The 25,099-nt window shown below is 66.4% G+C and overlaps 11 protein-coding genes across 11 annotated transcripts; 5 read left to right on the plus strand and 6 right to left on the minus strand.

Annotated features, from left to right (window-relative positions):
- Positions 1-86: 86 nt before the first annotated feature.
- On the plus strand, positions 87-3,432 carry KCS1 (inositol polyphosphate kinase kcs1; the record flags this gene model as incomplete). The annotated part of the gene is made up of 2 exons (XM_069355859.1): positions 87-2,618; positions 2,653-3,432. The coding sequence occupies 2 exons, from the start codon at positions 87-89 to the stop codon at positions 3,430-3,432; spliced, it is 3,312 nt and encodes a 1,103-aa protein (XP_069205700.1).
- Positions 3,433-3,897: 465 nt separating this feature from the next.
- Positions 3,898-4,984, plus strand: Q8F55_007430 (uncharacterized protein; the record flags this gene model as incomplete). The annotated part of the gene is made up of 4 exons (XM_069355860.1): positions 3,898-3,967; positions 4,000-4,093; positions 4,127-4,283; positions 4,379-4,984. 4 exons carry the CDS (start codon positions 3,898-3,900, stop codon positions 4,982-4,984), a joined length of 927 nt encoding a protein of 308 aa, XP_069205701.1.
- Positions 4,985-5,607: 623 nt separating this feature from the next.
- Q8F55_007431 (uncharacterized protein) lies at positions 5,608-7,192 on the plus strand (the record flags this gene model as incomplete). Its single annotated transcript, XM_069355861.1, has 5 exons — positions 5,608-5,742; positions 5,800-5,938; positions 5,985-6,423; positions 6,459-6,904; positions 6,960-7,192. The coding sequence occupies 5 exons, from the start codon at positions 5,608-5,610 to the stop codon at positions 7,190-7,192; spliced, it is 1,392 nt and encodes a 463-aa protein (XP_069205702.1).
- Positions 7,193-7,328: 136 nt separating this feature from the next.
- Positions 7,329-9,010, minus strand: Q8F55_007432 (uncharacterized protein; the record flags this gene model as incomplete). Its single annotated transcript, XM_069355862.1, has 2 exons — positions 7,329-8,720; positions 8,771-9,010. The coding sequence occupies 2 exons, from the start codon at positions 9,008-9,010 to the stop codon at positions 7,329-7,331; spliced, it is 1,632 nt and encodes a 543-aa protein (XP_069205703.1).
- A 1,607-nt stretch (positions 9,011-10,617) lies between these two features.
- On the minus strand, positions 10,618-11,448 carry Q8F55_007433 (uncharacterized protein; the record flags this gene model as incomplete). Its single annotated transcript, XM_069355863.1, has 1 exon — positions 10,618-11,448. One exon carries the CDS (start codon positions 11,446-11,448, stop codon positions 10,618-10,620), a length of 831 nt encoding a protein of 276 aa, XP_069205704.1.
- A 1,095-nt stretch (positions 11,449-12,543) lies between these two features.
- On the minus strand, positions 12,544-13,576 carry SRRM2 (Serine/arginine repetitive matrix protein 2; the record flags this gene model as incomplete). Its single annotated transcript, XM_069355864.1, has 3 exons — positions 12,544-13,240; positions 13,281-13,502; positions 13,536-13,576. The coding sequence occupies 3 exons, from the start codon at positions 13,574-13,576 to the stop codon at positions 12,544-12,546; spliced, it is 960 nt and encodes a 319-aa protein (XP_069205705.1).
- A 154-nt stretch (positions 13,577-13,730) lies between these two features.
- Q8F55_007435 (uncharacterized protein) lies at positions 13,731-14,575 on the plus strand (the record flags this gene model as incomplete). Its single annotated transcript, XM_069355865.1, has 2 exons — positions 13,731-14,109; positions 14,142-14,575. 2 exons carry the CDS (start codon positions 13,731-13,733, stop codon positions 14,573-14,575), a joined length of 813 nt encoding a protein of 270 aa, XP_069205706.1.
- Positions 14,576-14,862: 287 nt separating this feature from the next.
- On the minus strand, positions 14,863-16,582 carry ERG13 (3-hydroxy-3-methylglutaryl coenzyme A synthase; the record flags this gene model as incomplete). The annotated part of the gene is made up of 4 exons (XM_069355866.1): positions 14,863-15,648; positions 15,724-15,788; positions 15,869-16,254; positions 16,407-16,582. The coding sequence occupies 4 exons, from the start codon at positions 16,580-16,582 to the stop codon at positions 14,863-14,865; spliced, it is 1,413 nt and encodes a 470-aa protein (XP_069205707.1).
- A 989-nt stretch (positions 16,583-17,571) lies between these two features.
- On the plus strand, positions 17,572-18,211 carry Q8F55_007437 (uncharacterized protein; the record flags this gene model as incomplete). Its single annotated transcript, XM_069355867.1, has 3 exons — positions 17,572-17,721; positions 17,934-18,040; positions 18,085-18,211. The coding sequence occupies 3 exons, from the start codon at positions 17,572-17,574 to the stop codon at positions 18,209-18,211; spliced, it is 384 nt and encodes a 127-aa protein (XP_069205708.1).
- Positions 18,212-18,727: 516 nt separating this feature from the next.
- On the minus strand, positions 18,728-20,893 carry Q8F55_007438 (uncharacterized protein; the record flags this gene model as incomplete). The annotated part of the gene is made up of 5 exons (XM_069355868.1): positions 18,728-19,113; positions 19,146-19,318; positions 19,355-19,937; positions 20,016-20,386; positions 20,703-20,893. 5 exons carry the CDS (start codon positions 20,891-20,893, stop codon positions 18,728-18,730), a joined length of 1,704 nt encoding a protein of 567 aa, XP_069205709.1.
- A 742-nt stretch (positions 20,894-21,635) lies between these two features.
- Q8F55_007439 (uncharacterized protein) lies at positions 21,636-23,217 on the minus strand (the record flags this gene model as incomplete). The annotated part of the gene is made up of 2 exons (XM_069355869.1): positions 21,636-22,778; positions 22,831-23,217. The coding sequence occupies 2 exons, from the start codon at positions 23,215-23,217 to the stop codon at positions 21,636-21,638; spliced, it is 1,530 nt and encodes a 509-aa protein (XP_069205710.1).
- Between the last annotated feature and the right edge of the window lie 1,882 nt (positions 23,218-25,099).

A 25,099-nucleotide genomic window follows, 5' to 3' on the forward strand; every position in this document is an offset into this window, starting at 1 on the left:
AGACGCAAGACACGCGCGCGCGCTGACATTCCGTCTCTCAGCTTCACCATAACCGCTCCAAGCACACCCCCACCACCGTCTCCACCATGCACGCTCCAGGCTCGTCGAGGCCTCGACAGCCAGAGAGTGTGCTCGACACGGCACATGCGCCTTTAGGCAACGACCACCACTCGGCGTCGCCATCCCCCGACCCCCCTTCCTCCTCGCTCGCCCCCGCCATCGACTCCCTCCCCTCACCACTATCCCCAAACTCAGCCCCACGCTCAAGAAGCTACAAGGGCAAGTCTAGAGCCAGCAGCGGGCGGGATCGCGAGCACCACCGAGATCGTGACCGAGATCGCGAGATCGGCAGCGTCACGATCTCGCTCCGCCCCAACAAGACGGGCAGCCTTGAGATGGATGCCGACGGCGCGAGCAATGCCGTCGCGTCGTCGTCACGCCACCCCACCTCGCCCTCGCTCCGCTCAAAACAGTACCATGGCTTCCGGGCGCGCGCAAACTCGCTACGCCTCCCGAGCCAGGCCGCTCCCGCCAGCCTCGGCAACAAGTTTTTCCTCCCCCACTACTCGACCGACCAAAAGTTCTCGCTGCAGCGCGACTCAGACTCACCAGCACTGCGGCTGGGTGGCGACAACCTCGACTCGACGCTCGGGGACGCGATCCGCCGTGGGGCAAATGGCGGCGAGATTGCCCTGCCAAAGGCGGCGCTCCGCGTCCTAAACGAGGCCAAGGAGGACATGGACCGCAGTGCATTGGCAAAACAGACCCGCAAGGGCAGCATTGGCATGGGCCTGTTCAAGGAATCGCGCAAGTCCGAGCGAAAGGCAACGGGCGGTGACGACCCATCCCGATCCTTGCTTGACGACGTCACGGAAGAAGACAAGGCTGAACCGGGGCGCCACTCGCCGCTCGTATCGTCGCCAACGAAAGCCGAGAGCGCCAGCCGCCGGGCGTCGAGGCGCAGCTCGCGGGACGGCCAGGTGCCAGACGAGTCGACAACCGAGTCTGCCGAAATCCGAGTGGTTTCGTCTCCGCGGCGGTCGTATGCACGCGACGAGCAGCAACTGCCAAGCTCGTTTGACGAGGACTCGGGATGGAGCTCGACGAGTTCGTCTGAGGACTCGGAGGTCGACCAGTTTGGCAGCGAGACCGAGACAGAGGAAGAGGCCATGACGGTGCCCCTGCAGCCCTACGGGCATGCAGTAGGCGGCCACAGCAGCATCTACCAGTTCACGCGCGCCGCCATCTGCAAGCCTCTGATGAGCCGCGAAAACATTTTCTACGAAGATGTTGAGCGACTCGCCCCGGCACTGTTGCCGTACATTCCGCGCTATCTCGGCGTCATGCTCGTCAACTACCGACGCCACGTCCGGACCGGTACCGACGGATCGGCAACCCCCGCGGCCGAACGCGACCTGACGCTCTCACCGATTGACTCGCACCCTCCGACTCCGGCGCATCGCGCCGATATGCAGCTTCGCTCGCCCGACCTCATCGACGACGTTGCCGAGGTGCCCGAAGTCTCGCTCGACTTTAACCGGCACGTTGTGCCTGACTGGCTATTTCGATCTACGGCGTCTTTCCAAGATCGCAGCCGCGGTCGAGGACGTCCGAGCGCAGACGAGGACGACGGCACGCCGTCCTTGCGTTCGCCGCACCAGTCGCTCCAGCACAGCTCCTTTTCGCCGTCCAGCTCGTTTGGCAGGCTCTCCCTGGGTGGCGGCGGCGCCGACGTGGCGGCATCACCCAGGCTCGTGCACGTCCAGCACCAGCTGCGTGACGAGCCGGCGACGCCACAGCCGTCACCCTCGAGCCGCCAGCTGCACCACACGGCCTCGACGCCTGCGCTTCACCGAGACAGCATGTTTGATGCCACGACGGCGTCGAGCGGGGTCATGTCGCCGCACCCTGCCTTCGGAGGCACGGCGTTTGGTGGCACTGGCTCGACAACGGTGAACAACAAGCTCAAGGATCATGTCTTTTCGTCGATCCTCAAGCGCCTGAAGAAGCGCGGGCTTCACTTTCCGCGGCAGCATGACGACGATGCCGACGACGAGCACGAGGAGGAGCGCGACAGCTCCGGCTCAGTGCCCGCGCGTCGCAGCAGGCCCCCCTTGCGCCATGGAAGTACCACTGGCGATGTGCGCCGCACGCAGAGCGACCGGAACGTTGCCACTGGGAACGACTTTTCGGGCCGCCGTCGACGCGACGACAGCACCGAGCGCGGCTTATTCTCCATGGACGACGACGAGCCGCTGTCGATGCACTCGAAGCGTGTGCCTGCTGTCCGCGCTTCGCTCGACGAGAGCATTGATCCTCTTGAGCCTGGACCGTCGCCACCCCGACCCGTGCCGTCGATCACGTCGCCGCGCGCGTCGATCGCACCCCGGTCGCCATCTATCCAGGCGTCCAACGGCGGGGACGACGTGACCCGCCAAGAGCTGTTCATTTTCATGGAGGATCTCACGGGCAGACTCAAGAAGCCGTGCGTGCTCGATCTCAAGATGGGGACGCGGCAGTACGGCTACGACGCAACGCCCCTGAAGCAGGTCAGCCAGCGCAAGAAGTGCGACGCGACGACGAGCCGCACCCTCGGCGTGAGAATGTGTGGCATGCAGGTGGGTTGCGGCGTTGGGGCACAGCTGACTCCAGGTCTGGAACAACGAGACGCAGCAGTTTACGTCCAAGAACAAGTACCGCGGGCGCGAACTCAAGACGACCGACTTCCCTCGGGTGCTCGGCAAGTTTCTCAGCGACGGGGACGAGGTGCTGGCCGACCACATCCCGTTCCTCATGCAGAAGATGTACAACCTGGCGACCATCTTGTCGACGCTCAACAGCTTCCGATTCTACGGCTGCTCGCTGCTGCTCATCTACGACGGCGACAAGGAGGTGCAGTCGCACTTTTCCAAGCACGTGCATCGCGCGCCGCACGAGCGGTCGGGGTCGCTGTTCTCGGGCCTCCCTCAGCGGCGCATGTCAATGACGACGGGGACGCGCCGGTCTCGCAGCGCCGACGTTGCGGCCGACGGCAAGCAGGCGCCGGTGCACACTCACCGCAAGGTGCGCGGCGAGATTGTCGTGCGTATTGTCGACTTTGCGCACACCACGACGGGCCAAGACATCAAGTTCCCGTACCCCAAGGGCGTCAAGGACCCGCCGGACATGGGCAAGGGGTACCTGCCGCTGTACGACGAGGCGAGCGGGCTGGCACTGGCCCGGTTCCCGCCCGTGCACTTCAAGGAGCCGGATCTCGGTTTCATCTTTGGGATCCGGTCGGTCGTCGGGGCGCTCAAGGAGATCTACGCGGGGGAGATGGAGCGAAGGAGGGCGCGGGGGTTGCAGGTGGTCGCGCTGCCCGAGTTTAACCACGCGGACATCTTTGACCGGCTGTTCCCGCCTGGGTTTGACATGGCGTATTTGTCGACCTAGGGAGCGAAGCGCGAGCGAAGCGAGCGCTGAGCTTCGGGCTCGTACGGCCTGAAGCGCAGGTGGGCACACCGGTCTGCGCGTGTTGTTGTGTAGGCGGATCAGATGCATAGTGTAACAGTGGGGTGGGGTGGCAGGCGCAGCGTCTCACTCGTGGATTGTGGCCGATGACTCGGGTTACCGGCGGCGCGTCGGAGATGGCCAGCCTGCGCCGCGCCAAGGCCGCCGGGTGGCCACGACGGACGAGTAGAGCAAAGCTGCGGGGCATCAGCGGAGACATCCCTAGGCGCGACATGCATGCGCGGGCACCATGCACATACAGCGCAAGCACAGCCGGGTGGCGCAGTGGCCAGCCGGGATCGCGGCGAGCACCCGGGATATCGGCAGCCCACCCGCGCCGATCGGCCCACCCCGATCCGAGGCAGGCTATATCATGCCCGGCGGACACAACCCCACTCCCCAGACATCATGACGCTCGACGCCCTCCCAACGACATTCGAGCTCAACAACGGCGTGCGCATCCCGACCGTGGGGCTGGGTGCGTCTACAGCCCGGCAAAGCTGACCCAAGGCACCTGGCAGGCCCCGCTCAACGTAACCCGCGAGGCCGTCGCCTTCGCCCTGCAGCAGGGCTACCGGCTGCTCGACTGCGCGTACATCTACCTGTAAGCCATGGGGGGAGGGCGTGCTGACGACAGGAATGAGCGCGAGGTCGGCGAGGGCATCCGCCTGTCGGGCGTGCCCCGCGAGGACATCTTCGTCACGAGCAAGGTGTGGAATCTGCACCAGGACGACGTGGGGGCCGGGCTGGGGCGTACGCTGGACAACCTCGGCCTCGACTATGTCGACCTGTATGTGAGTGGTGCGGACCTCCCCTCTCCCCTCCTCCCCCTTCGCCCGCCTACCCCCCTCGCCCACCGCCCGCCCGCGCGGCTCGCTGACGCTCGCAGCTCGTCCACTGGCCCATCCGCTTCTTCCCCGACCCGACCGCCGCGAACCCCCTCCGCCCGCTCAACCCCGACGGGACGTACAAGGTCGACCGGTCCTGGGACCAGGCGCGCACCTGGGCCGGGATGGAGGCGGTCTACGCGGCAGGCAAGGCGCGCGCCATCGGCGTGTGCAACTGGAGCATACCGTACCTCGAGGAGCTGGCCAAGAGCTGGAAAGTAGTCCCCGCCGTCAACCAGGTCGAGAACCACCCCTTCCTGCCGCAGCACGCGCTCAAGGCCTACTGCGACGACCGCGGCATCCTCCTCGAGGCGTATAGTCCGCTCGGGGGGCCAGGCGCGCCCGTGCTGCAGGACGACGATATCGTCGCCGTCGCCAAACGTAACGGCGTCAGCGCCGCCTGCGTGCTCATCAGCTACCAGGTCAACCGCGGGATCGTGCCCCTCCCCAAGAGCGTGAGCCACGAGCGCTTGGTGCAGAACCTGCAGGTTGTGAGGCTGCCGCCGGGGGACATGGCGCTGCTGGATGGGCTGGCGGCCAGGGGGAAGGCACAGCGGTTGAACAAGCCGCCGTTTTGCTGGGACCTTGGGTTCGATGATTGGGACTAGTAGTCTGTAGGCAGTATGAGTCATTGGTTCAGCACGGTGGCGGGCGGGGCGGGCGTGACGCCCGCGATGGCGATGGCGATGGTGATGGCGACGGGGATGGCGGCGGCGGCGGCGACCGCGACGAGGGCGTCGGCCCCGCAAGCGCCGCCGGCGCACAGCGGCCACCATCGTGCCGCCGCTACCTCGACGCGAAGGACGGCTGCCGGGCACAGAGCCACTGATACGCCTTATCGTCCGCCCCCACGGATTCCAGCGCGTCGACCAGCACCACTTGTCCGCGCCCACGGACTCGCAGGAGCGGGGTTCCGTGCCCTCTGCATCCCTCTGCAGCCGCGACACGCGCGCGCTTGCAAGTTTTGCACAGCTGCCCTGGTGCGAGCGAGCTGCGGCCCTAGGCGGCCCCCCGCTGCCTGCCCGCTGAAGCGGACGATTAGCGAGCCCCTGAGGTCTCGGTCATCAAAAGTTCGAGTTCGTGTCATCGGCCTGTTTGTCCGACGACGAGTCGGGCGAGGACTTTTCGCAGGGCAGGGGGGCAGCGAGCAGCGGCGAGGGTTCGCTGCGTTGAACGAGGGGCTCGCTGGCTTGATGAACGCGCTCGCTCGACGACTCACCATTCACTCACCATGGCGACAAGACCACCACCCCCAGCAGACACGGCCTCGCTCTCCTCGACAGTCGAAAAGGCCGAGGCGCCCACCGCCTCGCTCGACGACGCCGTCTTCGGGCACATCAGCGCCGATGGGCCAAACTTCCGCGGCGTGAGTGCCCCTGCGTCTCGCGCTCCCTCGCTCGACGCTCGCGCTGACACTCACAAGGTCTCCGGCCTCGGCGCCTTCGTGCTCATGTTCAAGTCCAACATCGGGCTCGGCATCCTATCGCTCCCGTTCGTGTTCCAGACACTCGGGCTCGTGCCGGGCGTGCTGGTGCTGCTCGTGGTGCAGAGCATCGTGTGCTGTGGGTGTCACCCTCATCTCTCCCCGCAGCAGCTGACGCTTCCCAGACTGCGCGCGCTCCATCGGCAGCTTCAAGCGCAACCACCCAGCCACCTACGGCCTGCCCGACGCCGGCTCCGTGTTCGGCGGGCGCTGGGTCCGCGAATACCTCTACGTCTTCTTTCTCGTCGACATGGTGACGACCGTCTCGAGCGCCGTCGTGAGCCTCAGCGCCGCGCTCAACGGCGTGAGCGCGCACGGCGCCTGCACGGCCGTCTTCATCGCGGTCGCCAGCGTCGCCGGCTTTGCGCTGGGCTCGATCCGCACGCTCGAGAAGATCACCGGGCTGTCCTGGCTCGGCGTGGCCTCCCTCCTCGCGGCCGTGCTCACCCTCACCGTCGCCGTCGGCGTGCAGGGCCCTGCGGGCGCGCCCGCGGGCTGGACAAAGGAGATCAAGGCGTTCGGCAACCCCTCGTTCGGGAGCGCGATGAGCGCCGTCAACTCTGTGTAAGCCTCCCCTACCGGCCCCGCTTACTCCCCAGCCTCTTCTCATACTCCGCCACGCCGTGCTACTTCAACATCGTGTCCGAGATGGCCGACCCCCGGCAGTACGAAAAGTACCTGTACCTCAGCACGTCGCTCCTCACCGGGCTCTACCTCGTGCTCGGCATCCTCGTGTACGTCTTCTGCGGGCAGTACGTCGCGACGCCGGCGCTGGCCTCGGCCGGCGCCCTCATGAGCAAGGTGTGCTTCGGGCTCGCGATCCCCGCGCTCGTCGCAAGCCTCGTCATCTACGCGCACATGAGCGGCAAGCCGCTGTTCGTGCGCCTGCTCGCTGGCTCGAAGCACCTCACGTCCAACTCGGCCACGCACTGGGCGACGTGGCTCGGCTGCATGGCGGGGACGTCAGCCGTCGCGTATGTGATCGCCAGCGCGATTCCCAACTTTGGCAACATCATCTCGCTGCTCGGCGCGCTGATTTCACCGAGTAAGTGACTTGGGGTGGCTCGGGTTCCTCGCCGTGCCGCAGCTCACACCCCCAGACGACTGCATCATCCCGTACACGTTCATGTGGTGGCACGACAACTGGCGGTACGCGGCGCCCGAGGCACGCCGCTCCCCGCGCCTCCGCGCCACGCTCGCGCTCAACGTCACCCTCTTCTTCGTCGCCCTCTTCATGACCGTCGCGGGGACGTACGGCGCCGTCAAGGACCTGATCGACTCGAGCTCGAGCGCCGGGCCGTGGTCGTGCGCGGACAACACGGGCGCGGCGTAGAGGATAGGAGCACGCATCACACTTAGATATTAGAGCGGGGCTGCATCGATACATAAGTACATAGATTATGATGCCACTGTACTGTACATTTCTAGCTGGGTCTAGGTCTTGTCTAGGAAGTCGAGGCAGGTGGGGCTTAGACGGCCACGGTGCCGCCCTGGTGCGAGGGCATCTTGTGCTGCCTGTACCAGAGCACGAAGACGAGGCCGGTCGCGAGGATCCATCCAGACGAGAAGAAGTAGCCGTTCTGGGTTCCCTTCCAGTCGTCGATGTGGCCGTCGCCAGTGGCGATGAGCGCGGTCTGGACGGCAATGCCGATGATGCCGCCAATCTGGAAGATGACCTGGGCAAACGAGCCGCCGACACCAGCAAACTCGAGGGGGAAGGCCTGGATAAGCGTCGTGTTCATGCCGATGAAGACGATCATGGCGCCGATGGTGCCGACAATCTCCGAGGGGAACACCCAGCGCCAGTAGTCGTGGCCGCGGCCGCCGTCAGAGTAGGCGAGGATCATGGTGCCGGCAAAGGCGAAGAGCGAGGCGATGGGCTGGACCCAGCGGGGGCGGGTGATGAGCCACGGGAAGACCTGGGTAAGGGTGCCGACGATGAGCGCCGTGATGCCCATGGGGAGGAGCTTGACGGCGGAAATGATGGCCGAGTCGTGGAGCACGTCCTGGAAGTAGCTGGCCATGCGGAGCTGGTAGGTCGCGAACCAGAGGAAGGGCGCTGACGCCTGGATGATGAGCGGGAAGATGTTGGGCAGGCTCCAGACGTTGTGCGGCAGGAGCGAGTAGCCGTGGGGCATGCGGTGCTCCCAGATGATGAAGACGGGGAGGAGGACGGCCGAGATGACAATGGGCGCGATGAAGATGGGCTTGTTCCAGCCCTCGAGCGGCGCCTGGGTAAAGGCCAGGATGAAGGTGACGAGCATGGCGACCATGATGAAGACGCCGACGAGGTCCATGCGCTTCCACTTGTCGCTGCCCTTGATGTCCTCGGCGACGGCCTTGGTGCGGGGCATGAGGAACCACGCGCCGACGCTGAACGGAATGACGAGGATGGCGATGAAGCGGAAGTACCAGCGCCAGCTGGCGGTGACGAACGCGCCGGCGAGCACGAGCGCGATCGTGTTGGCGAGCGCGCCCGACATGCCGAAGAGGCCGAGCTTCTTGGCCTGCTCCTCGGGCTCGGGGTACATCTGGATGATCATGTTGATCGAGCTGGGCACGGTGAGCACCGCGAGCAGGCCCGAGAGCGCGCGCAGAATGTAGAAGGCGTAGTCGTTGGTCATGAACGAGATGATGAGGTAGAAGACGCCGAGGCCGAAGAAGCCGATCGTGTAGACAATGTTGGGCGGGTACAGGTCTGCGAGGCGGCCGGCGAAGAGCAGCGTCGAGGCAAAGGCGAGCGAGTACGAGCCGAGGATCCACGCCTGGTTGGCGAGGCTGATGCCCAGGTCCTCGCCGATGGGGGCGGTCATGAGGAACGTGGCGGAGACACCGGCGGCGTCAATGAACATGGAGATACACTGGGCGGGTTAGCTGGGCACAAGGCGGGCGCGGTGGCAGGGCGACTCACGAAAACGAGCATGAGGTAGTTCTTGCGCGCGCGGCCGAGCGAGGCCAGGGCGTTGGGCTCGTCGGCGGCGCCCTCGCTCTCGCTCTCGCCCTTGATCACGCCGTCGGCGGCGGAGACGGTGCGCTCGTCGACCGACTTGGGCTTGTCGACCTCGGCGGCGGCGGCAGCAGCGGGCAGGTCGGTGAGCGTGGCGCTAGGCGTGACGGCCAGGACGGGCGTCACAATCTTCTCAGACGACATGGTTGGCGGGGCTATTGTTGTTGTTGTCGTCGTAGTGGTGCTGCGCAGTGGCGAGCTTATCTGGGGATGGATGCTGATGTCAACGCAACTTTGTCAGGTTTTATATCTATCAGTCGTGCATGCAGTGCAGTGCAGCACCTCGCCATCCTCGGCGTCTGACGACTCGCGTCGGTCCCGGCGTGCCGCAGTGCCGCGTCGCGAGCGCATCGTGATTTCTCAGGCCCGCGGGCAGGCAGCGGCATGAGCAAATGCTGACTGAAAACAGCGTTATCTGCACGCACGCGCGCACGGCGGCACGGCGCAGGGGCCGAGGAGAGGGAAGCAAGCCCGGAAGCCGAGGCTCGGCTTGCCTCGCCCCCCACGGCTCGCACATTTCCTAGCGAGCCGTGGGGAGGTGAGTCGCGAGGCGGTGGGATCGCGCACGAGCAGAGGAGCAATCTGAGGGATAATTTTCGTTGCACTCGCCGAGTGCCCGAGTCGCTTCGTGTGCCGGTGCCGAGCTCCGAGATTTCGTTGGTGATTGCTCAGCCAGCCAGCTCCCGTCCTAATGCCACTAATCCACGTCAGCCACATGGTATTTGCGAGCCCGTCGGCCATCCCAGCCCATTACACAGCCGTCAAATGCCCAGGGCAGGGAGCGGCCAAGCAGCGGGCAGGCAGCGGCCAGGCAGCTACACGCGAGCAGCACGCACGATTCGGAGCCGACCCTCCACGCCTGCCTCGGTGACTGATGCGACCGTGGCCCGCGTTCACACGTTCGCGGGCTCGCCGGCAGATCCCCCGCCCGCACGGATCGCGCGCGCATGACTGTCGCCGACGGCGAAGTGGACGCTGACTGGGGCATGCAGCATCCAGTGCTGGCTGGCACACAGTGCTCCGGAGTGCAGTGCGGCGGCGTGCCGCGCAGCCTCAGCTCGATCGCACCGGTCCCCGAGCCAGGCCCACGTGCGCCGCCGGCCCCGAGGCCGCGAGGCCGCGAGATCACTCGCGATATTTACGATGCGCGCTGCGGCGCCGCGATACTCGCGCTGTCGGCGACCGGGGTATGCCTCGGTCTGGGCGATGCCGGCGGGCAGGCAGTCGCCGTGCGGGCTGCGACCGCTGTCTTGCTGCCTTGCGATACTCCGAGCGAGCGGACAGTGCGAGGTAGGCGTGGCGTGCCATTTACGGCGTGGTCAGAGTACAGAGCAGCCGCCCGTGCCCGCGAGTTGCCGACGAGAGGCCGAGACGGCGCCGGGAGCCCGCGTGACAGGCCGTCGGAGCCCTGGCCTCTTTTCGAGGAGGCAGAGGGTGGTGTGGCGTGGCAAGTCCTGCCCTCCAGCAACGGGTGTCGATACTTGCTGGCCGGTGCAACGACGCACTCGCCACCTTGCCGCCGCTGCTCACTGCGCGCAGCGGCGAGCTAGCCATGATTCGTGACTCCCAGCCAGCGTCGCACCGCGCGGCCAACACGTCAGCCAGCGCCCCGCCCCCCCCCCCCCCACCCTGCCACGCCCCTCTACGCCCCCACTGCCCCCGCCCGGTAGCTGATCGCGGCGGCAGTAGCCAAGCCGCGTGCACACGCTGCGCCCAACCCAGCCCGCTGCAACGACACGACTGCATCTCGACTAGCTATACAGCGCCAGCGCGCTCAGCCACGCGGCGTTGGGGGTGATCCGCTCGGGGAACCGGCCCCTCATCGCAGCGTACCACGCGGCCGCGTCCCCCTCGGTCTCTCGCAGCGCGATCGCCGCGCCGAGGTACGCGCGCGTCTCGCCGATGATCCGCGCCGCGTCGTCGTCGCGCCCCGCGACCCTGTGTCCCGCGACGACGAGCTTCGGCTTCAAGCTCTCGGCAATGTCGAGCGCCGCGAGCCACGCGTGCAGGCCCCCGCCGCGGCCCTCACCGAGGAACTGGTGCGCGCCGTCGTACACCACGTCGCCTGCCACCAGCAGCCGCAGCGAGGGCACGTGCAGCATCGTGCTCGCGTCCGTGTCGGTGTGGCCCGCCTCGACGACGGCGAGCACCTCGCCCTCGAGCTCGATCGCCGCGACCGGCTCGGCCGTGATCGGCGTGTGCTCGGGAATCTGGCCGGGGAAGAGCCTCTCCCAAAGCGTAGCCTTCACGGCGACGCTCTTGCGCATCTCGGCGATGGTCCCCTCGCTCGCGACGACGCGCGCGCCAAACCGCTCGGCGAGCGCCGGCGCCCCAAACCAGTGGTCGCCGTGCCCGTGCGTGATGAAGATGTGCGTCAGGCGCCGCCCCTTGCCCGCGAACCACTCGGCGACGGCCTCGGTCTCGCGCACGGTGAAGGGCGGGTCGATGAGCACGGCGTCGCGCAGGCCCGAGACGACCGTCGTCGACAGCGGCTGCCACTGCGGCGCCTCGCCGCCCGGGAGGGGGATGGTCGGGGCCTGCGCTAGCGGTGGCGTGATGAAGACGTCGTACGTGAGGGGCATGGGGCTGGGTGGAGCGAGCGGTGAGTGCAAGGTGGTTGCGAGGTGGTCAGCTCGCCCTCGCCCGTGTCTCCCTTTTATGCGCGGCCAGCTCGGGGCGCGTGATATCCACAGCAACCTGATCACGCCCGCACAAAGGCCAAGGCCTGGGCGACGCCAACAAGTCAGCAGCTGTAAGCGAGGGGGTAGTCGTTGCGTGCTGCGTTGCGTCGCGTCTGGGCGAAATGCTGCAATCAAGCACTCGCCACGTATGAGTCATGGATGGTGACTCGGCATCTTGGCACAAACCGAGGGGCTCGGCCTGCCCCCAGTCCGAGCTCAGTCAGCCCGGCCTAAAGTCGATGTAGTCGCCGCTGAGGATACCGGAGCATGGGGGGGGGGGGAATTGGATACCTGCATACGTGCTGGAACGCGAGGGCAGGCACCCACGTCGATGGTGCGGTGGCATTCCGGCATTCATTCCTTATCGCCACCGCCAGCTTTGACGGTGTATGCGTCTGATGCGCAATGTAGGCAGCTGCCCCATCCTCATCACCCCTGCGCCAGCTGCACAGACGGTCTGGAGTGCCAAGGCGCTGGATCACGTCCTGGGCTGCCTGTCGCTCTGGGCCGTCGCAACAACATTCATGCTGGGTGACCCAGCATGTTGCGACGGCCCAGAGAGGTAGGCGGCTCAAGACACGTCCCGGGGCCAGGATACTCGGCATCCAGTTTGGTGAGGTGCCAAAGCCCGCGGGTGAGCAGACCTGCGCCGGTCGGCCGCTACGTGCAACCACTAGGCATCCGGCAGGGCGCCGTATCGCCGACCTGGGCGGCCTGCTCGCCTGCGATAAAGGACCGGGGACTGGTGAAGCGGTGCAGTGTCAGAACTTGTAAGGTCGGTGAGCCAAGCTGCGATGCGGTGAGCTGGCATTCACCGTCAGCCGTCAGCCGTCAGCCGCGCCGCCCGACCAACCTCGATCGCACACTGCGCATACATGCTATACTACTGCCTGCTTCACTGCCACCTGCAATCACGAGCCACTCCTCTCATACACGCCTCGTGGCCCAGCGCGCCTCTCATACACGCCTAGACTCCAGAGCGTCTCTCATACACGCCTAGTCCGAGTCGTCGTCGTAGCGCCGCCTGCGCGGGGGCGACGCCGAGCGCGAGGGCGAGCGGCTGTCGTCGCGGCGGGGCGCGGGCGAGCGGCTGTCTGCGCGCCGGCGGGGGGGCGAGGCCGAGTCGTCGCGGCGGCGGGGTGGCGAGCGCGAGTCGTCGCGACGGCGGGGAGGCGAGGCCGAGTCATCACGCGCGCGGCGGGGCGGCGAGTCCGAGTCGTCGCGCCTGCGCGGGGCAGGCGAGCGCGAGCGCGAGTCGTCCCTGCGCCGCGGGGCCGGGGACCGCGAGTCGTCCCTCGCACGCGGGCTAGGCGACCTTGAGTCGTCGCGCCGGCTCCTCCCCTGCTTGCGGTAGTACTCCTCTCTCCTGCGCAGCTTCTCCTTCTCGCGCCAGGCGGCCTCACGCTCCTCGGCCTCACGCTCGCGCTTGAGCGCGGCCTCGACGCGCTGCCTCTCCCTCTCCTCCTTCTCAGCGAGCCGCGCGGCCTTCTCCTCGTCCGTCTCGCGCTGGAACGCGCGCCCCTCGACGTGGTCCGGGCCGATGTTGAGCGCGCGCCCGAGCCGGCCCATCTCGACCTCCTTGGCCCGCGCGACGCTGTGGCTGTCTGTCGCGCGGCGCGCGGGTACGATGGTCTCGTGGCTCAGCTTTTCGCGCAGCGCGCTGACGGCGTCCTCGATGTCGCCTTCGTCGGCCCTACGCCGTCAGCTTCAACCTCCGCGGGGGAGGGACCCACCCCGCGTCCTCCATCTCGTCTCGCAGCTCCAGACACTTGATCTCGACCTGCCGCTTCCTCTCGTGCTCGAGGATGCCCGCATCCGGCGCACGGTGCACCATCGGCTTGGCAATGTCGTTGAGGTAGTCATCGTAGCGCTGGTAGCCCGCGAACCCGCCGTTCGGGGGCCCGTCGCGCACCTTGACGCTGCCGGTGTTGCGCACAATGTATCCATTTGTGCCGCTTCGCGTCAGCGCGGCCGTCGGGCTCGCTCACCTTCCGCGCGCGGTCGAGAGACCGACGTTGTTGTATGACATGGTGGGTGGAGTGGACTGAAGGCACAAACAACAGTCGAGGTGGCGATATGGGCGGACGGCGTTTGCCGGTAATTTTCTAGCGTGGCGAGCCGCGGGTGGAGGGGCAGTCATCTGCGACATCTCCATCGACAACATCGACAATAATAACAACAACATGGCCACAAGCTCGCCCTCGCCCCCGCCGGCTCCAGCGCCGCGCGCGCCGTCCCCGACCCCGTCGGCCGGCAGTGACGCAGGCTTCGAGCCAGCAGAAGAAGTGGTGGCAGCGTACCACCGCCTCATGGCGGCCCTCCTGCCCGACCTCCCCCCGGCTCCCCCAGCCACCTCCCTCGCCTCCGCCTCCCTCCCCGCCCCCGAAGTAGACGACGACGCAGCGGCCGAAGCGGCCCTCGGCCGCCCCCTCACCAAAGCCGAGAAGCAGAACGCAAAGAAGCGCCGCCGAAAAGAGCGCGAGCGCGCGCTGCGCGACCTCGCCGCCGCGGCTGCCGGCGAGCTCCCCCCTCCGCCGCCCAGAGCCGACGACGTGCCAGTGTGTAAGTCCCCCCCGCTACCCATCTCACGCCAGCCTTCCGCCTCTTCTCGACCGACCAGCAGCCCCGCCCAGTCTCCCTCAGCACGCGCGAGGTCGTCCCGCCGACCCCGAACCCGCGCCTGCAACCTCTCCCAGCGCACGTGAGGGAGCGGATCGCGCGCCTCGCGGCCGAGGCGGCGGTCGACGCGCCCGCGCCGCCCGTCGCCCCGTCCGAGGTGGGCGCGTACACCGTGTCCGCCGGCGCCGTCCTGCCCGTGCTCTTCGTCGCGAGGGGCAGCGAGAAGAGCGCGGCCAAGGCCGTGCCGGTGCTCCGGCTGGCGGAGGTGCTTCCCCCGGGGGAGGAGGCTGCGCCGCGGAAGAGGAGACGGGTCAGGCCGCCCCGTGAGCGGCCGGCGCCGGCGCTGTGGCGGCCTCAGCCTGGCATCGGGGGCAAGAGCGCGGGGTATGCGTATGGCTGGGGCGGGTAGGCGAGTCGACTCGACTGTGTTGTTGTACACTATATTGCATGTGTTACGGGCCATGGCGGGCAGTGCACGCGCTCGTCGCTGCAGACATCGCTGCTTTGATCATCACGGGGTATAGGGGTATCGACGCAGAGGACGATCACGCCCCTCTGACCACATCCTCGGTCCCCCGCACTCCGGCACACTCGCTTCGCTCGTGTGCCCTCGCGTCGCAATCATCCATGCATGAAAGCCAGGGTATCAGATTGACAATGTAGATGCCGTCTAAAGTAATACAATGAGATCCGCGCTTAAGCCGACGCCGGCTTCTGGGCGTAGGTGCGGCGGTAGAGGTCGTCGACACCGACGAGGTAGTAGGCGCCGGGCCAGATGTTGTCAATCGATCCCTGGGGCGTGTACTTGACAGCGTTGTGGTTGTCCTCGCGCGTCTTGAGCGACTCGACGTAGACGGTGGGGTGGACAACCTCCATGGCGGCGAGGCGCTTCTGGAGGTCAAGCTTGGAGCGGATCTCCTCGGTCGAGCCGGCGACGCGGATGGCGTAGAACGACGCGGCGCAGCCCGAGCCGAAGGCGTAGAGACCGACGCGCTTGCCCTGGAACGAGTCCGAAGGCGTGTTGGCGACGAGGGCCGCGAAGGCACCGTACAGCGAAGCAGTGTACATGTTACCGCAGCGCTTGACGCAGTCCGAGCCGGGGACAACGGCCGCCTTGTAGTGGGCGTCGGCGTGGGCGATGAACGTCTTCTCGACAACCTTGTCCGTGTACGTCTTGGTCTTGTCAAGGTCCTTGATGTTCTCGGGGATGTTGGCAAACTTGGCGTCGGTGGGGTTGCGGAGGTAGTCGTTGTAGAACAGACGGGCGTGGCCCTTCTGGACGAGCTTGCCGTAGGGCGAGTGGAGGCAGACGTAGTCGAACTGGGTCAGGTCCTCGGCGTCGACACCGTTGGCGACACCGTTGGTGAGGCCCTTCTTGGCGGCGCGGGCGCGCGAGGCGGCCGCCTTGTCGAGGTACGTGTTGTAGGCGTTGTCCAGAGCGCCGAGGTAGGCGGCAATGGTCCAGGGGCCGTCGACGGTGGGCTGGGGCCGTGTCAGTCCTTGTTATTGTCTCGGCGCACGCGCCGCCAAGCGCCACGCCACGGCAATCAAACTCACGTATTCAGCCGAAAGGTCGGGCTTGTAAAAGTCGTACGTGTTGGCAATGTACGTGCCGTGGACGGCTGGGACGGGGGTCAGCATGCTGCTACAACGGGCAAGAGGGAGGCGCATGGCACGATGCCGCCGCCGCCGCCGCACTCACGCTCGACAACGAGGGGCGCGTTGGGGCCAATGAGCAGAGCGCAGGCACCCATGCCGCCGACGGGGCGGGCCGAGCCCTCCTTGTAGATGGCAATGTCACCGCACATGACGATGGCGTCGCGGCCGTCCCACGACTCGGACTGGATCCAGTTGATGCAGTTGAAGAGGGCGGCCGTCGAGCCGTAGCAGGCGTTCTTCGAGTCGATGCCCTCAATGTCGTGGTTGCCGGCCTTGGCAAACAGGTCCATGAGGACAGTCTTGGTCGACTTGGACTTGTCGATCAGAGTCTCAGTGCCGACGTCGAGGCGGCCGATCGACTTGGGGTCGATGTTGTACTTCTCGAGGAGCGACGAGACGACCGAGAGAGCGACCGAGTTGATGTCCTCGCTGCAGAGGTTAGCTCGGAGTTGCGTCGGAGTTGTGTCGCGCCCCGCCAGTGCGCCTCGCCATCGCACCATGGCTCCATGGCACCACTCGCCATCGCACCACCCCCCTCCACAACTGCTCCGTCCCCCAGCGTTCCCAAGCCGCCTACTCACGTGTCGTCGGTAAAGGCCATGTACTTCTGGCCGAGACCAATCGTGTACTTGCCCTTGCTGACGCCATCAAAGTCCTCGAGGTCGTCCTCGGAGATGCAGCGCTTGGGGAAGTACATCTCGATGGCCTTGATGCCGACGTTGGCCGGGCGGGCGGGGATGTCAAAGGGGGCGACCATTGTAGTGTGGGGTGTGATGGGGGTGAGATGGGGGATGTACAGAGAAGAAGAAGAGCTGAACAATGAAGCGTTTAGAACAATGCGAGAGAGTACAGAGTAGAGTAAGAGGTCGTGGTTGCAGCAGCCAGCAGCACGTCGTCGTTGCATGCATCACAATATGATACGATGGACTTTTGGGGGGCCACCCGCCTGCCTGCCTGGCCGCAAGTCGCTTGCACGCGCGACGCGCCTGAAAACCGCAATGGGCCGATTGGCGCGGCGCCTTTGGGCCTTTACCTTTGGCGGGCGGGCGGGCGGGCCCGACCTAGATGCCAGGCAGCAGGCAGGCGCGTGCGCGCCGAGGCGGAGGCGGAGGCGGCGGCGGCAATGCGTCGACGTGACAGGTGCTAGGTGCTAGGATGGGGCCATGTGAGCAGCCGGCTGAGGGGGCTCAAGAGGGATCAAAGGGCACAGGAGCAGAGGCAAAGAGGGTTCGTGATGGGCTGGGCTCCAAGTCGTACGAGAGAGAGCGAGCGAGCTGCACAGAGAGAGACGCGACGCGCGAGATGGCGGCATCAACGGTGACGGGATCAAATTTCTTTCTTGGGCGCGATCGGCCCATCGTGGACATTTTTTCTCGCACCCAGGCACGGCGCGCCTAGTTCAAGATATTGGGGGAGAGGTTAGGCACGCGGCCACGTGGGTCATAGGCCCGCCAAGCTCGTCGCGTGGGTCTACTCCCGCTCCACCCGGCTCCGGCGTTCGTTGACATCATGTGACGTCAGAAGTCGAGTTGAGTGGTCCACCCAGATGGTCCAATGGCCACCGCGATCCAGTGCCAGTTCCACCGCCGCCGCCCCACCCGGGACACGCCTTATAACGCATCCATCCTTCTGCAACCTTCTCTTCCTCTTCATCAACACATCCAAACAGCCCATCTCTCTACTCTCTCTTCCCTAGAGAGACTACCCACAACCGCACACACACCCCACCCCCCACCCCCACACACAATGACCGCCGACACCCTTGCCGTCATCTGGCGCCCACACGAGCACGCCGACGAGTACGTTGTCCTCATCGACGACGAGGCAGAGTACAAGGCTTGGAAGGACGGCAGCAAGGACATTGCCCTGGCGCGTTTCATTGGAAACTTCAACATTGTGAGTGGCTTGGGGAAGGGAGCGGAGGGGGGGTGGGTGGTGGCGATGTGCCTTCCTCGGGGTGGGCGGGCGGCCGGGCCACGTCCTCCTCGCGCAGATGGGTGGTCAGGCGGGCGAGATGGCTTGCGAGCGTGCTCGCGAACCATCTCCATCCAAACGAGGGGAGGGGGGAAGACAGACTCACCACAACGGACACCCCGCTCACACCGCAGTACTCGTCGGGCACGGGCCACACCGGCATCCTCAAGCCCATCGGCAAGCAGGAGCTCGAGACGGCCTTCTTCGGCGACGACAAGAAGGTCAAGGACAAGTCTGTTGAGTGAGTAGCTGAGACACCGCATCCGACCACAGCTGACCGCCCAGGGCCGCCATCACGCTCATCCTCGACAACGGCAAGAGCCAGGTCGCAAAGTTCCAGGTCGAGGGCGCCGTCAAGAACGCGACCCGCGGCCACGGCGACGTCAACACTGGCGGCTACCAGGGCCGATGAGCGAGGGGAGAGGAAGCAGCAGTACAAATGACATGAATGGACGTCTGACGCGACAGACGGAGCCGAGCGGACTTGGACTCGACTGACGCAGCGCGGCGCGGCTCGCCGCTCGAGCACCCCCGCACCCGATGACGTCGAGATGGCGAGCCGGACGGCGCAGCGCACGCACTGCTATTGGACGCCGAGCGGCGCCGAGCCTTGCCGCCCTGACTTGCGGGGTGGGCTCAGGGCCCGGCCGTGCGCCGACGGCGCTGACGTCGGTGCTGCGGGGCTGTGTCGGTACGGCGTCAGTGCCGTCTGGAACGACACGGAATGCACGAGATGGTCGCGCGGGTCGGGGCGGGGTAGCGGCGACGGGTGTGGCGCCGCGACAGTGCCCGAGCCCAGCGGAGTGTCCCGCTCGCGGCATCGCCCGGCCGGGCTGCGGGCCAACGCGGCAGAGGCGACGCCGACGGCACTCCGCAACGGTGCATTAACCAGCTCTACGTTCTAACTATGCTCTAACTCTACCCACCTCTACTCCTCGTCCTCATCCCCCGGCCGCTTCGCGACCCCGTGGATGTCGTTCTGGCGGATGAACAGCGCAGCAACCAGCGTCAAGGCCGCGGCGCCCGCACACGCGACCCACACGACGGATATGCTGTCCGCGTACGCGTCGAGTGCGAGCGCCCTCTGCCCCGCCGGCAGGTCCTTGATCGCCTCCTTGGAGTGCACGACGGCGCTGATGATGGCCTCGGCGCCAGGCTGGCCGGCGAAGCGCGCCTCGAGCCCCGATACCAAAGCGCCGACCTGCACGCTGCCGCCGAGGCTTACGCCGAGGGTCGCGCCGAGCGAGCGCACCGTGTAGAGCAGGGCCGTCGCCTTGGGCATCGTGTGCCGGTCCACGCTGGAGATGAGCGCGACTGGGGTCAGCGGTGCACAGGAAAGAACGTACTGAGCGAGACGCAGAGGAAGGTCGCGTAGCCCCAGGACGCGGGGGCGGCCGTCGCGTAGAACGCCCACCAGGGCCACGAGGGCGTCCACTTTGCCGCGACGAGCGGCGCGACGATGAGCACGGCGACGGCGGCCTGGCCCAGCGTCGTGTACCCCCCGCCCCGGCGAATGTGGCTGCGTCGGTCAGCTGAGTCACCTACGCCGACTCACTAGCCCGCGAGCAGCGTGCCGGTCGACAGTCCTATGCCCGAGCATATGCTGACCACGAGGCCCGCTTCGGCCGCCGGCGCATCAGCCAGCACGGCGAAGAACGTCGGGATCTGGAACTGGAACCCGAGGTTGACGGAGCTGATGAGCGCCGAGCTGACCCACAGCGCGACGAGCTGGCGTGAGCGGAAGAGGGAGAGGGGCACGATCGGGCGCGCGGCCCTGCCCTCGACCCTCACGAACGCGCCGAGGCCGACCGCGCTGGCCGCGAGCAGGCCGGCGACGCGCACATCGGCCCACGCGTAAAAGTACGACGTGTGCAGACTCAGCGCGAGGATGAGCGCGGATATCGCGCCGAGCAGCAGCGCCGTGCCGGCCCAGTCGAGGCTCAGCAGCCCCCTCCACGCGCTCTTGTGCGTCGGAGGGGTGGGCGGCTCGGGGAGGAAGAGCGCTACGATGGCCGCGCACCACGCTATGATGGGCACCTGTACCCAGAAGGACCACTGCCAGCCGTAGTGGTCGGCGAGGTAGCCTGACAGCGGGCCGCCGAGCGTGGACCCGATGCCGAAGATTGTCATCATGATGCCTGCGCGCGAGCGTCAGCGAGCGCGCGAGTGAGCGAGTGAGCAGGCCACCGCCAGGAGCGAGCCACTCGAGTCCGTACCCTGGTAAAACCCCCGCTCCCTCAGCTCGACCAAGTCGGTGCAAATGACCGCGCTGACAGCCAACAACCCGCCCCCACCGAGCCCCGCGACGCCCCGCGCCGCAATGAGCGCATACATGCCCGGCGCGAGCGCGCACGCGACGGTCCCGGCGCCGAAGAGCGCACACGCCACGAGCATCGCGAAGCGCCGGCCCAACGTGTCGATGAGCACGCCGTACACTGGTATCCCGGCCGTGTTGGCCAGGCCGAACACGCTGCCGAGGTACGCCGCGAGCTCGGCGTGCTGGAAGTGGCTGGAGATGCTGGGCGCGAGGGTGGGGATCGCGGTGCCTTGCACGGCGAAGGCGAAGTTGGAGGACCAGATGCCGAGGCTGCGAGCGAGCGAGGGTTGATGGGAGCGAGCGTCAGCGAGCGAGCGATGGCTGCTCGGCAGCGGGGGAGGGGGACACATGAGGGACGGGTTGGAGCCTGCGCCCAGGAGACACCAGCTTCGAGGCCGACTCAACTCCAGGTGAGGAAGCCGAGAGCAGCTGTCATCTGCGAGGCGAGGAGGGGGCCTGCTGGGGGGGCTGCATATCGAGCAGCACTGCCAACCTCGCCAGTAGACACGACGGCCGCGCCGAGCCCGACGACGCAGGGGCACAGAGGCGAGCAATGCGACGATTCCGCGGACCCACGCGCACTCACCACACGATCACGAGCCGCGCCGTCGACATGCCATACTTGAGCGGGACGTGGGGCTTGTCGTCGTCCTCCTCCTCGGCGGTGTCGGACCCAGCGTCGCTCCGCGCGACGTCCGCCGCGCCGTACCCTTCCCCGCCCCGGAGCAAGCGCGCATGCTCGTCGACGCGCGCCTGGGCGATGACTAGCGCCGACATGGTCGAGTGTGTGATGGCGACTGGACTGGCGATTATCAATCTCGGATTTGGCCGAGGCTGCGGCAACGGGTGGGGTGGGGGGTGGCACTTGGCTGACTCCACCCGCCGGGCTCGGCAAACTCCACCCTCGGCCTGCTATGGAGGGCTGTGGCGCGATGCATGCTGCTGACCGCGCTCGCTGCGAGTAAGCCCAGCAATTCTGTGCACTCGTACGCCGCTGGCCGTGTACCTTGGCTGGGTGGGGGAGTGGAGGGGGTGCCTGCTGAGCCCATTCAACCATTCGGCCCTGCTGACCCACCCCCCTCGGCCTGCGATTCCGTGGATGATGAGCGGGTCAGAGTGGACGCTGCGGCCTTGGCTGAAGCATGACGCCGAGCCCCCCCTCGTCCACCGCCGCCCCGCCTCGGCCGCACACCGGCCCGTCCGTCGAGCACGCCCGCCCGCCCGCTCCGCAGCCGACCGACCGGGCTGATGCCGACAAGCCGACCGCCGAGGGCTCGCCGGCGGGCACCTTGGCGCCTTGGCACGGTGACTCCGGAAGTCTTCCCACCGACCACTCGACTCCTGTTGTTCAGCTCGTCCTCTCCAGCCTGTCTCGATCGTCTGCGTCTGCAGCCCCAGCTCCTATGCAATGTGTGATGCATTCCAATGTTCGTGCTCAACAAATGGTACAACTTTTTGTGTGTATGTATGTGTGGTGCGCTACCGCGCGCACCCTCCAAGCCCAACTCCAACAACCCATCTACCACTGAAGGCGGAAGCCCTCGACACCCTCAATGATCATGAGGCCGCGGTCGGCGCGCGAGTTCTTCCAGCGGAACCACAGGATGAGGATGATGGCAAAGACAAAGGCCATCGAGTTGAGGCCGATGATGGTGTAGACACCGGTGGGGTAGCCGATCTTGGCCTCCTTGTTGAAGAAGAGGGTCGAGCCGAGGATACCGCCGATGCCGCCAAAGGCAATGGTGAGGGCCGAGCAGAAGGCGCGCTTGGACTGGGAGCGGATCGAGACGGCCTGCCACGAGATGATGAGGGGGACGTTGGCGTTGCCGCCGCCGCAGGCGATGAAGATACCGGCCATGCGCGCAGCCTTCATGCCCATGGGCAGGCGCGAGTACATGGCAGTGCCGGCGATGATGCAGGCCGAGTTGAAGAGGACAGCAGCGCCGCGGGTGCCGGGGATACGGTCGGCGATGCGGCCGCAGACGAAGCCGGGGACAATAGCCCAGAAGTAGGCAGGCGTACCGAGGACCATTGACTCGACGTTGTTGAAGCCCATGTTGGTGAGGAGACGGGGGAGGAAGAAGGACAGGGCGTAGGCCGAGGTGGTGACCGACATGAAGCTGAGGGCGAACAGCCAGGGAAGAGGGTCGAGGGCGTACTTGCCGACCTTGGCCCAGGTGAGCGAGTCGGGGATCGAGTCGGCACGGTCGCGCTCGAGACGAAGCTGGACAATCTCGCGCTCCTCCTCGGTGAGGAACACGGCCTTGGTGGGGATGTCGACGAGCCAGATGAGCGCCGCAGCGCCGATGATTACAGTGATAATTCCGTAGATGATGAACATCCACTGCCAGCCAGCGAGGCCGGCGGTGCCGTTGGCCTGGGAGAAGCCGAAGCCGAGGAGCTTGGCGAAGGAGCCAGCGACGGCCGAGGTGATGTAGAAGATGACGTTGCGGACAGCGAGCTCGCGGCGGGGGTACCAGCACGAGATAAGGAAGGCGGCTCCGGGGAAGAGGGCCGACTCGAAGAAGCCGAGGATGGCGCGGAGGGCGGCGAGCGACTGCCAGTTCTTGACAAAGCCCATGCCGAGCATGACGAAGCCCCAGAGGGTGACGGCCGAGCCGAGCCAGAGGCGGGCACCAAACTTCTTGAGACCGAACTGCGACTAGGCGGGGGGTCAGCGGGTGCATGCAGCAGCGGCGAAAGGTAAGACTCACGGGAAGCTCAAAGACAATGTAGGGGACAAAGAAGACGAGGGTGACAATGTTGTACTCCATGCCGTTGGGCTTGCCGGTTCCGAGGTCCTTGTCAAACTGGTTCTCGTTGGCCGTGCGGGCGACGGCGAGGTTGGTGCGGTCGATGAGCGAGATCGAGTACATGGCGATGAGCATGGGGATGAGGCGGAAGTCGATCTTGCGCGTGATGCGCTTGACCTCGGCCGGGTCGAGGCCGGCGTCAATGTCGTGGCCGAGGAGCTGGGTGGGCTCGCCCTTGATGGCCTGCTCCTCGCCGCTCTCGTGAGAGATGGCGCGCGTGCCCCACTGCTCCTTCTCGTCGGCGGGCGCGATGCCGTTGGCGTAGTGGTTCTTCTCGGTGGTGGCCATGGTGTGTGGTCGTCCGGGTGTGGGATGAACGCCAACCAAGTCAGCTGCCACTGCCTTAAGTAGTTGTCGAGCTGCCACCTCGACACCGGGCCAATCCCGCAACTTGGCACTCACACGCCGAGCACCCCCCGCCGACCCCCGCTGCCCCGCCCCGAGCGCCCCACGCCGTTGCCGCTGCCTACGACTCTCTTCGTTTACTTGGCGAGGCTGGATGCGTTCACTGGCTTGGCATTTTTTGGAGATCCAGGACATTGCCAGGCACGTACGACAAACCTCCCAGGGACCACCCTCCAATGGAGCGGGGTTGCCGATTCGTTTGGGGCAAAGCGTGCGACTCGCGTCGTCTGTCGGCTTGCGGGGGCGGCTTAGATGAACGCCTTGCATGGCACCGCCAGTCCCGGAGCTGCCAACGAACGCCGAATGCAGAGGGAGATGCGAAGTGCGCGTCTAGATTGCCTGGGAGGTCACCACCACTAGCTCGTACCGTGCGATTGACAGCCTCCCGCTGCCTCTGGTTATTCGCAGCAGGTAGCCAGCAGCTGACCTCGCTACCACTTGGCACAACTTTCTTCCATCCCGTGCCCCTGCTACCAGACCCAGACCGGGAAAGCCGTCTGATGCCTGCAGGGGTCATGTGGAGCATGCACCCATGCTTGGCAGCCTGCCCCGCCCATACGTGCGTTAATCCGAGGGAGGCCTGGCCAGACAACAACAGCGACCCCCCCACTCACCTCGCATACGCACTCTCGGGCCGACAGTTGCCATCTACAGCCGCCAAGCACCTGCTGGGCCCCCACCCACATGATCACGCCTCGTACACGCCCCTAGACGTCCGTGGCCCGTCAACCGCGGGGTTCGGGATCACGCGTCGGTGTTGGGCGGGACCCGGCGATTTCGGACCTCGCAGCCTATCAAGATGGCTCACGCAGCCCGCCAAGCGATTTAGTGTGGCCCAGGACAAGGAGTGCTCAAACTCTGATGCCCCCGCCCCACACGCCCACGCGGAACCGCGGGCTCCACGATCAATAATAGATTTTCGCGGCTTTGCCACGCGTATCGCGACGCAATCGCCCCAGCACTGCGGCCTTTCGGCGGTCGGGGCTCGGGCCCTCGGGGTACGGTGTCCACGCGGACACGACGCGTCCGTGGCAGGTGGAATCTGGACACATGGGTGCCGCTCCCGCCGGAGGGTCTAAACCACATTCTTCGGTTCCCGTCCGGCGATAGTGTGTTTCTCAGGTGCCACTGGAACGCACTCACGCGGTGGCGGGTTGCTCCAGTGCGGTGCGAGCGAGGCGTTGTGGCTCCAGTGGCCCCAGTGCGGCGCGCTGTTCGCTGTTCACGCTACCTGCGCCGCGGCGTTGATCACGCCGACAGGGAGCACCGTGGGGTTCGCGGGGGTCGGCGTCGTGTGGGTTGTGGGGAAGCAGGCCAGGCCAAGCAGGGAGCTGCTGCGGCGTCTCGCTTGGCACAAGTCGAGCAACGCCTCGATTCAGACACGGCGTGCTCCGCCATTGGCGGACGCTCCGTTTGAAGATTGCGGGGGAGTGATCGCGAGGAGCCCAAGCCGAGGAGCCCCGGGGAGAGCAAACCCGTGGAGCGGGTGAGACGAGACGCCTCGGAGCGAATGAGAGACGAGTACATAAACACGGGGATGAGACGAGACTGGAAGCCGTGGAGCAAATGAGTTGGAAGTAGCCACTCGCTCGTCTCATCCGCCACGTCTTCGAGCCACACCAGGTCTCCGGGCCATGTCGTCCAGTCCCAGCTCTCTCCCCGCCTCTCAACCGCTACCATCCCCATCCCGCGAAGAACGCTTCCCATCTTGCCACGAACAGCATGCGGGCGCCCGTCACGCAAATCCGCAGCGCCCGTCGGCAGA

Source organism: Vanrija albida, assembly GCF_041260175.1.
Source record: "Vanrija albida strain AlHP1 chromosome Unknown contig_6, whole genome shotgun sequence".
In the NCBI taxonomy this organism is placed as follows: Eukaryota; Fungi; Basidiomycota; class Tremellomycetes; order Trichosporonales; family Trichosporonaceae; genus Vanrija; species Vanrija albida.